Source organism: Alligator sinensis, unplaced genomic scaffold (assembly GCF_000455745.1).
Source record: "Alligator sinensis unplaced genomic scaffold, ASM45574v1 scaffold573_1, whole genome shotgun sequence".
Classification (NCBI taxonomy): Eukaryota; Metazoa; Chordata; order Crocodylia; family Alligatoridae; genus Alligator; species Alligator sinensis.
In genome coordinates, this window is record NW_005841877.1 from 4,394,898 (window position 1) to 4,404,879 (window position 9,982).

The 9,982-nt window shown below is 39.9% G+C and overlaps 1 protein-coding gene across 1 annotated transcript in view; it reads left to right on the top strand.

The window, feature by feature from the left end:
• MTREX (Mtr4 exosome RNA helicase) overlaps positions 1 to 9,982 on the top strand; it is a 98,048-nt gene that overhangs the window by 12,116 nt on the left and 75,950 nt on the right. Inside the window, exons 7-13 of the mRNA XM_025196145.1 lie at positions 1,403 to 1,493; positions 1,929 to 2,053; positions 2,936 to 3,034; positions 3,289 to 3,391; positions 3,561 to 3,692; positions 4,850 to 4,929; positions 6,467 to 6,577. Coding sequence (XP_025051930.1) covers positions 1,403 to 1,493; positions 1,929 to 2,053; positions 2,936 to 3,034; positions 3,289 to 3,391; positions 3,561 to 3,692; positions 4,850 to 4,929; positions 6,467 to 6,577 — 741 coding nt within the window. The remainder of the gene's footprint in view (positions 1 to 1,402; positions 1,494 to 1,928; positions 2,054 to 2,935; positions 3,035 to 3,288; positions 3,392 to 3,560; positions 3,693 to 4,849; positions 4,930 to 6,466; positions 6,578 to 9,982) is intronic.

The following is a 9,982-nucleotide window of genomic DNA, read 5'->3' on the forward strand; positions in this document are numbered from 1 at the left end:
TTCGCTTGTATATCAGGGGGCCTGTGCTGTGTAGGGGTGCACCAATAGAGAGTTTTGGAGCCTATACCGATAGACGATTTTTAAGGGGGGATATCGGCCGATACCAGTCCAATTTCCAATACAGCTGTGTGCAGCTGGTAAGTCTGGTGTGGTGGAAGGGGAGTGGGGAGGGAAGAAGCATGTGGGGGGAGATCAAGGCCCTCGCAGTGAGGGAGGGAGTGGGGCTGGTTAGGCAGGGTGTGGGATGAAGCCATGGCTCGTCCGTTGGGGGGGGCACAGCTCTCATTGCTGCATGCACCCCGTGAGGGCATGGGGAGGGCATATGCCCCCGATCTGGGCGGGGCAAGCTGCAGGCTGGGGCTGGCACCAGGGCGGCGCTCAGAAGGGGCTACGGGGGAGGGTTGCAGCCACCCCCAAAATCACTGTAGCCACACCATAGCCCCCCTCCCGCCACTGCCTGCCCTGTGCAGATTTGGGGGTACATCCCCCCCAATGCCCTCATGGATGAGCAGCGGGAGCTGCCAAATGAGCAGAAGAACCACCAAATGAGCTGTGTTCAGCTGCAGGAGCTGCCCCCCACTTTCCCACACCCCCTGGAAAAGCTGTGGCTCCATCCCGCACCCTCCCCTCCCCAGCTGGCCAGCACCTGCCCCAGTCCCAACCCCACACCCTTCTCACTGCGGGGGCCTTGATCTGCTCCCCCTCCCCTCTCCTCACAACAGACTTACCAGCTGCATGCAGCTCTGCATGCTACTGGCTGTGCTCCTCACTGCGTATGTGTTGTGCTGCAACTGCACACATGCATGGGCCATTTATCAGCCAAATTATTGGCCACTTCAGGCCAATTTCTAATACAGACAATTTTTTTTATATCGGTGTTGATCCAATATTGGACCGATGTAGCAGTGGACTTCTAGTGCAGTGCTGTGATGTGAGTGAATGCCTGGGTGCCATTGTGCCTGCGGCCAAGGTCAGTGCTGTTGCACAGATCCACCAGACCGTTGAGGGAGTAGCCATCAAGGTCACTAGAAATGGCCGCTCACCCCAGAGAGTTCTGGAAGCCTACTGGTTCCATGAGTCCTTCAGGTCCTAGCTGGTCCTAGCTTTCCTCCATTTGTAGAGGGAAAGAAGGGTTCAAATAATTTTCTGGACTTTTGTAATTAATGACAGGTGGCATTCCTTTAAGAGCAGCTTGCTGTATCTTGGGAATCTTTCTAGGAGCTTATCTTTTAGATATTTTTTTTTTTTAGTTTTTATTTCAAATTTAGATATTGTATTACCACAGATAGTAAAAACTACTAAATTTTAAATCTCAAAAAGCAGGCCACTAATTATTACTGCTGAATATGAATAGTCTCTATTTAACTGCTGAATGCATTACTTGTGCATTCTTTTCTTTCAGATTTTGAGAAGTATGCTGTACAGGGGTTCGGAGGTTATGCGAGAAGTTGCCTGGGTTATATTTGATGAAATACATTATATGAGAGACTCAGGTATTTTGTGCTAAGTTTCTCTGAAAAAAACTATTATTTCCCCTTGATCCCAAACCTTTTTGAGTGCAAAAATTCTGCAAAGAAATAAAAGTACCGGAACTGACTTTCAGTGGATGATGGTTATAGGAATGAGCAAAGAAATCCCATTTCTCCAAGACTGGGCATATTGATGCAACAGCATAGAGAATTGTTGCTGTCTGCCTGTCTTTTCTGTGGGTGACTTTTGACTTTCCACTGCCAGTAAGATATTGTCTTTGTGGATGCGTCTTCAGTTTGATTTTTGTTTCTATAGCGCCTGGAAAGACTATTGCCTACAACTGTCCGTAGCCTGAAGGATATGACTTTGATTTTTTTGCAGTATTCTGTACTCGCATTTCTGGAAAAAAAGTTTCTGTGATGTCTACATATAACTTATTTGTGAATTTGCATTTTCAGAACGTGGTGTGGTTTGGGAGGAGACCATTATTTTGCTCCCTGACAATGTTCACTATGTGTTTTTGTCTGCCACTATTCCAAATGCCCGCCAGTTTGCTGAATGGATCTGCCATCTTCACAAACAGGTAGTATTTCCACAATTGCATAACTTCCATGTGTCACGGTGCCATCCATTTTTGACTGAGGAGAGCTCAACCCATAACCCATTTTAATTCTGTGATTGCTGCTGTTTAAGTGACCAGCTAAATCACCCTTACCTGTGCACTCTTAGTCCTCAGCTATATTTGCTGTTGGTCCTTGAAACCTGTGGAGAGAACGTTAAAACTATTTATCTGTTTAGAGCGCTCTTATTTGGGTATACTAATCTTAAAAGCTTAAACTATAATGTTGCATTTTTTTAATAAAAGTATATTTATACAAGATTCTTAGTTTTTGTAAAAGAATATGAAGAAACATTTATATGGTTTCTAACATTGAAATGGAAGCGATTGTGTTTTAAAAAAATGCTCCACTGAAGTGTTCTCTGTTCTTCAGTGTTTAGATTGCCAACCTAGATGATGAAAATTGAGGAGGGGAAAAATAGAAAATTGTTCTCTCTCTTCCCTTGTGCTCACACGCTCGGTCTCTCCTCCCCACCCCCAACCTTAAAGATGCTGCACAATATTGGCAATATTAAGCATGCTGACATCTACATGTGATTTACAAGATAAACCCAGAGGTTTGAAATAGGAATCCATAGTGTCAAAAATATTCTGATTTGTGGTCTTTTTGAGTTTTTTGCAACAAAAACATTGCTCTATTGTTTTCTCCTGTAGTCAAAAAAAACAAGTGAAAGTTAAGAGCTAGCATTGTAAGGCATAAGGGGTGCCTTGAGACGGAAGCCTAGCATTTTCCAAGGGACACCTTGAGTCTAGCAAGGTTGAGAATCACTGTTCTAAATGAGCATTTGTTTTTCATGTACAGTATGATGTAATGAGTGTATTGATGTGGGTTTTTTCCCTTTGTAGCCTTGTCATGTGATTTACACAGATTATCGACCTACACCTCTGCAGCATTATATCTTTCCAGCAGGGGGCGATGGACTCCACCTAGTGGTTGATGAAAATGTAAGGGATTTTCAGTTTGTTTGAAAGATTATCAAGAAACTGTCCTTTGTAGAACCTACCAACTTTTAAAATGTGACAGCTTCTCTGTTCATGTCTCATTGAGATTCTTCCTTGTTAAATGTCTTTGCATTCACCAGAAAAAATAATATCTTCCAGGTTATTTTATTGTAAGCAATGATCAATTTTATTTTGGACTCATTAAGAAGTTTGAATTGAGGAAGTGCAATCTGATTACAAAAGTTGTTTGTTTCTAGGGGGATTTCAGAGAAGATAATTTTAATACAGCAATGCAGGTATTAAGAGATGCTGGTGATTTGGCAAAAGGGGATCAGAAGGGGAGGAAAGGAGGAACAAAAGGTGAGTTTGAACCTTGTGATTAAAGTGATCTTTACATAATACAAAGAGGTCTCTTTCTTTTAAGCTGTTCTAAACCTGTAAGCAAAAATATAATTAGCTCTTCTGTCTAAATTATTCCTCATTGAGTGACTTTGCTATTAATGTAATTTCCACTATAATGTCTTGGCAGGACCATCCAATGTGTTTAAGATTGTGAAGATGATCATGGAAAGGAATTTTCAACCTGTAATTATATTCAGTTTCAGCAAGAAAGATTGTGAAGCCTATGCCCTTCAAATGACAAAACTAGACTTCAACACAGGTATGATAAGTTGCAGTGAGACTTTATTTCTAAGGTTTGTGTAAAAATATATGAAAGCCTAGTTTAATCAGTTCTCTGTACTTCAGTTCAAGCTTTCTGTATATATTATGAAAATACATAATGTATATGCCTGGAATTACATAATTTGTTGTTTTATGGATTCAAATAAGATTTACTTTATAAATCAAGCTAATTCTAGTTGGATGCCTTCTGCTATCCCCCCAAAAAGTTCCTAGTTTAGGGACTGACTGTGGACTTGGAAAAATAATCTTAATTTTCAGAAGTTTTGAGGATGTTAAGCATAACTATATAGAGGGTTAGCAGAAATTAGCATGCAAATTTAATACTGAGAAATCTTCTGGGCAGTGACCTTTATCTTCCTTCTTGCCTCTGCCCTGGCCACAATGCTGGCATAGTATACTGTATTTTTTCACATACTTCTGCCCCCCACACCACCTTGTCCCCCCTCCCAAAAAAATAAAATAAAAAGACACATGCCTTATTTTGGGAAGGGAGAATGAAGAAAAGATTTTTCCAGAGTCATGGCTCAACTCTGCTGGATATCCTGACTACATGGCTGAATCCTGGCTACTGATTATGCTGCAGTAACTGTGAAAGCTTTAACATTGTAGCTCTGACCCTGAAGGGCAATTTCTGCTCCCTCCTGCCCTGAGGCCATTAGCTAAGGGGAACGTATGGCAGCCATTTTATAGCAGCTTCGTTCTTCCATTCCAGTGCAGAAAATCAGCTCCCCCACTTAAATTTTGGAGTGGTCATTTTAAAGGAGAAAAGTGTGTGGTATATGAGTAAAGATAATAGTAAAATAGTCACAGCATTTACTGTCACATGCTTTATGGTGTCTAAGCTACTACGGATACTCCAGTAATTCTATGCACATACTCCTTTTCTCTTGGCACATCAAACGTTTTTGAGTTTGCAAGACTTGACATTTGCACCACCTAAGTAAAAAGCAGATATCTTTGAGGATGTTCTTTCTAATTGTATTTTACATGCATCTTCCTAATCTTCTAGTATTACTTCTTGAACTATAACTTTTAGGAAGGTTTGTCTTCAATAATACTTGGTATAATGTAAGGTACCAGTATGCTAGCGTTTGCAGAAGAAAGAGGTTGTTTACACATTGATGTTTTCTTTAGATGAAGAAAAGAAGATGGTTGAAGAAGTATTTAATAATGCAATCGACTGTTTGTCTGATGAGGACAAAAAGCTTCCTCAGGTGAGTATGGAGATTGTTACAGAATAATTTCAGTTAACATGTATGGTACCAGGATTCATACCAAAAGTGCTGTTCACAGTGAACTGTTTATTAAGTATATTGCAAAAAGTTTTAGCAGTTAGTTCTGTTCATGGTTCTTGTTGATATTGGAGGGTACAGGATTTTTTGCCACTTTTGTGAAGCACAACTTTACTCAGTTGTCTTAGTGGCTTTGTATGACTTTTAAAATAAGGAACGTGTGTTGAGAGAGAGCCTGGCTGACAGTAGTTTAAAGGAATTGAGTAATATTTTTTAGCTGTTATTTCATATCTAATTACAGCTTTTCAGAAAGCTAAATTATTGGAACAGTGATTAACCAATTTGCAGGGTAAAAATGTATATTTATTTATAATGGAAGATACAGACTTTTATAAAAGTTTTAGAATTGGAAGAATGCTACAGTGCAGTAAATTTGTAACAGATGTTAAAATTATATTTTTTTTCACTCTCATCTTTTACCCATCCTTTAATTTAATGCAGTCTTTTGGAGAGGTTTTTATTGTGATTCAGTAAAAGAAAATCTGCCATGCAAGATTTGTCTTTACTACCAAGGTCCGTGAGATTGGACGAGGGAATAATAGATTAAAAATTGCTGTGCTCTCTTCCTTTAAATAAATGCACCACTTTTCACTATGCGCTGAAGGACCAAAATAAAATTAAGGGTTACTTTTAGGAGCTGCTTGTTTCTTTGCAGTGTCATTTTACTATTGTGTGCCACAAACTTAAATTGCTCTAACTATAAATAGAATAGAATAGAAAGGTCTGAATAGAAGGTCTGCCCAGATAGCAGAGCAGGGGCACCCCATCCAGGTCTGGCCGCAGGTCCAAAGGGACAAATGCTGTTGCAGGTGGCAGCTGGTCACAGCCAGGCAGCACCTCCCACTGCCAGACTGCTGCAGTGGGTAAAGGGTGCAGGGGCCACTCCAGGTTAGCACTGCTTCAGCAGTCCAGCTGGGACATGGGGTGGATACCAAGTGGCTAGGCCTCAAGCTTCTGAGTGCAAGTTGCCCTGAGCTGCTCACCAGGGCAGGTTTTTATACTGCTGCGGTCTGCACAGGTGCTGGCCCCAGCCTCTAGCTCCCCCTTGCTGCTGATCTGGGAGGAGCTGGGCAGTGTCATCTTGCCCCAAGTGGTACAACTTGTCCAACACCAAAGTTGGCAAAAATCCTTGGCACAGATTTGTGCCACTCCTATTTGAGCTGCTGCAAGTGTACATGCCTACATATGTGGACATGTCCCTAGAAACTATTACATACTATGGATAAAAAGTTTTATCTAATTAGATTTGATGAGCTAGGCAACTAATCACAATAGAAATCTGCCCCTGGCTTCAAGAAATCACTTGGTATTGAAGGAAAATAAAGTTGAAGATCTGTTTGTTTGCATTTAAAAATCAGATAAAGGTGAATTATCCAAGCCCTGTAAGAGCAAATGTCTTGCATATAATTAATATTTTTACCTAATTTTGAAAGTTTATATTTAATTTCTGTATCCACAGGTTGAGCATGTGCTTCCACTTCTAAAGAGAGGAATTGGTATCCATCACGGTGGCTTGCTTCCTATTTTAAAAGAAACTATAGAAATTCTTTTTTCTGAAGGATTGATTAAGGTATGTAATGGTGTAGCTCTATATTGAGACATTTGTCTTGTGCATTTGTGTAGATTTTTGTAACTATGATTACTTTTTTATATATGTTACTTAAAATGTACACTATTTTGTTATGACAAACAGTTCTTAAAAGAAAGTGAAGAAGGAAAGCTCATTGCATGTGCAAAAATGAAAGTGTGTGTTTTCCAGAGCACTCAGATACAGAATGTGAAGGGCTTTCCTTTATATATTAAACTCTATCCTGTTCCACATTTCAGTTGAATCATTCAAAAGGACAAGATCTTTGCCCTGTGGATCTTGCTGCCTAGCTGCCCAATTGTACAGCAGCAGCTCTAGAAGCAGTTTCTAGCAGTTTACTGTTTCTAGTAATGAGGATTGACTGATCCAACTTGCTTTCTGTCCTTTTCCTCAGAGACACCGGCCCTTTTTTAATCCATCTTTGGGGAGTAGATGAGAAAAATTAACATTTTTGGCTTCCAACTTTTGGTGTCTTTTTGCTTAGAAACAATTTTCAAAACATATTCCATATATATTAGGGGAAAGATTGATGTAGGGGATAGAGAAGTAGGAAGATTTCCTTAAGCACAAGTTTAATATTTTTTGACTGTGTATAATTTCAGTTACGTATTGCATTTTCTTGCATGCATCATGCCCTGGAACAAGATACAAACCTTGTTTTTGAAAGGCAAAATGGAAAAAAAAATAATACTCGTAGCAAGTAATTAAGTAGCAGCGGCAAGGGAGCCAAGGCTGCTCATTGTTCTGCTCTTTGGATCTCATGCAGAGTTGCTTTCACTTACAACTAGCAGAAACTTAAGCGGTGCACTGACAAAGTACGCCCCAATTTCTAACAGCTGCTTTTGAAAAAAGGCCCATGTTGTATGTGAGAAAATGTGTTGTTCCTAGTCTTTTCTTCATTGCTTTAGGTAGTTTTATTTGGGCGCTTTGTAGCTTCAATTGTACTGGTTTTAGATTTTTTTTTATAAAACACAAATTATAACAATTCAGGCAGTCTAATTTGAGAGGAAAGATTTTTTTTAAATTCTTTTTTCTGAGCTTCTACCTGCTATTGTTCTTTCACAAACCGTACACATGGAAAATAGCTGTATACCCTGCACTTCTCAGGAGTGTAGAGAAACCTCCAAACCCAGTGGTATCAGGTCCAAACTTTCCATTCATAATATGTCTAGACTAGGTTTCTTGTTCATTTTGCAATTTATGTTACTTGTCAATTTACTCGGTCTATAACACTTTTTCATGAGCATTAATCTGGATATTCTACAAATTTGTGGGTTGTCATAGGTGGAGTTCAACTCTCACTTTTGAGAAATAAAATTTTAGTTATAGACCTGAGCAGAAAATGCTTTCAAGACATTAAATTAAATTGTAGTTACTGTAGAGAGAGAGGGAATTAAAAACATTATGAGTGGGACATAACTACTATATAACTTCATGTTGTGATTAGTTTGTCAGAGGTTGAACTAATTGCATGTTGGAGATATTCACTAATACTCAACTTCAGTTTCATTACTAGTGTATCATTGCTGATATTGGGAAAGGGAAAATTAAAGCATTTTAGATCTTAGCATGCCATTTTCATGTGCTTCCTTTTGAGTTACAATAAAATGTTATATGAATTACTTATTTAGAGATCTTTGATATGAAAGAGCATTTTTCTTTTACCCTGTGTCTTTGCCTTTTCCCATTTCTCCCTCTGAGTTCCCCCCCTCTCCACCCTATTACTTACATTCTCAATTTGGGCAAGAATTGAAATATCGAGAGATTCAAATATTAAGTCTAAACAACAACCACAACAAAAGACTATAAAGACTTATTACCAGAATAGATAGGAACAACCACTAACTTCCCTGCCTAGGGAATGTCATAAGACTGAAAATTTAATTATAATGAATAAACATGAATTCCTGATTATCTCCTATGCAGATTATTTTCTTGTTTTTCAGTATTACAGATTTTAAGTATAGTGAAAATTTCAATGTAATTAATGTAATGTAAGACTCCTCCCACTCCTGGGGGTAATATTATGACCAGTAACACTCATTTAAATAGCCAATACGACAGCAGATTAAATTAAATGTCCAAAGGAAGCAGCTATCTATTATGTGAAAATGCCCCTTCCACCTTCTTTCCTGCAGTTAGAAGGAGATTGGCTGCTGTTTGTTTTGGAATGTAGGTGGTACAGATAAACTAAAGCCATTAATAACTGGCAAATACAAAAAGCCCTGGATACTTTAAATGCATGAAATGTCAGATCAGCAGGCCTGGATAAGCTGCATCCGAGGGTACTGAAGGAATTGGCCGGTGTCATAGTAGAACAACTGGCATGGCTGTTTGAGTGCTCGGGTCAGGTCCCAGAGGACTGGAAAAGGACCAATGTGGTTCCTGTTTTCAAGAGGAGGAAGGAAGATTCGAGTAATTACAGGCCAGTCAGTCTCACCTTCATCTTTGGAAAAGTCTTTGAAAAAATTATGAAGGATCATATTTGTTGGAGTCTGGTGGGAAAAATAATGCAGCAGGGAAACCAGCATGGATTTGTAGCAGGTAGATTATGATTGACCAATCTGGTTTTGTTTTATGACAGGGTCACAAAATGTTTAGATGCAGGAGTAGAGGTGCATGTCATTTTCTTGGACTTTAGCAAGGCCTTCGATACGATATCTCGTACTGTTCTCATAAATAAATTAAGAGTCTGTGACATAAATGTTTACATGGTGTGGTGGGTGGCAAATTGTCTTAGCAGTCACACCCAGAGAGTGGTAGTAGACCGGTTGGTATTGACCTGGAATGATGTTGGTACTGGGGTCCTGCAGGGTTTGGTCCTTGGACCTGTACTTTTCAATATCTACATCAGTGACTTGGATGTGGGTGTGAATTGTACTCTGTCCAAGTTTGCGGATGATACTAAATTGTGGGGTGAAGTGCAGACTCCGAAGGATAGGGAATGATTGCAGGCAGACCTGGACAGGTTAGGAAAGTGGGCAGTACATAATAGGATTCATTACAACAAGGACAAGTTCAGAGTGCTGCACCTAGGGCGCAGAAATATCCAGCACATCTACTGGGTGGGAAGTGACCCTCTCAACAGCACAGAAGTGGAAAGGGATCTCAGAGTCATAGTGGACTCCAAGATAAACATGAATCGTCAGTATAACGAAATCATCAGCAAAGCTAACCGTACTTTATCATGCATCAGCAGATGCATGACACACAGATCCAAGGAGGTGTTACTTCCCCTCTGTGCAGCATTGGTCAGACCACAGTTGGAGTACTGGGTCCAGTTTTGGGCGCTGTACTTCAAGAAGGATGTTGATAGACTTGAGAGGGTCCAGAGGAGGGCCACTCATATGGTTAGGGGCTTACAGGACAAGCCCTATGAGGGGAGAG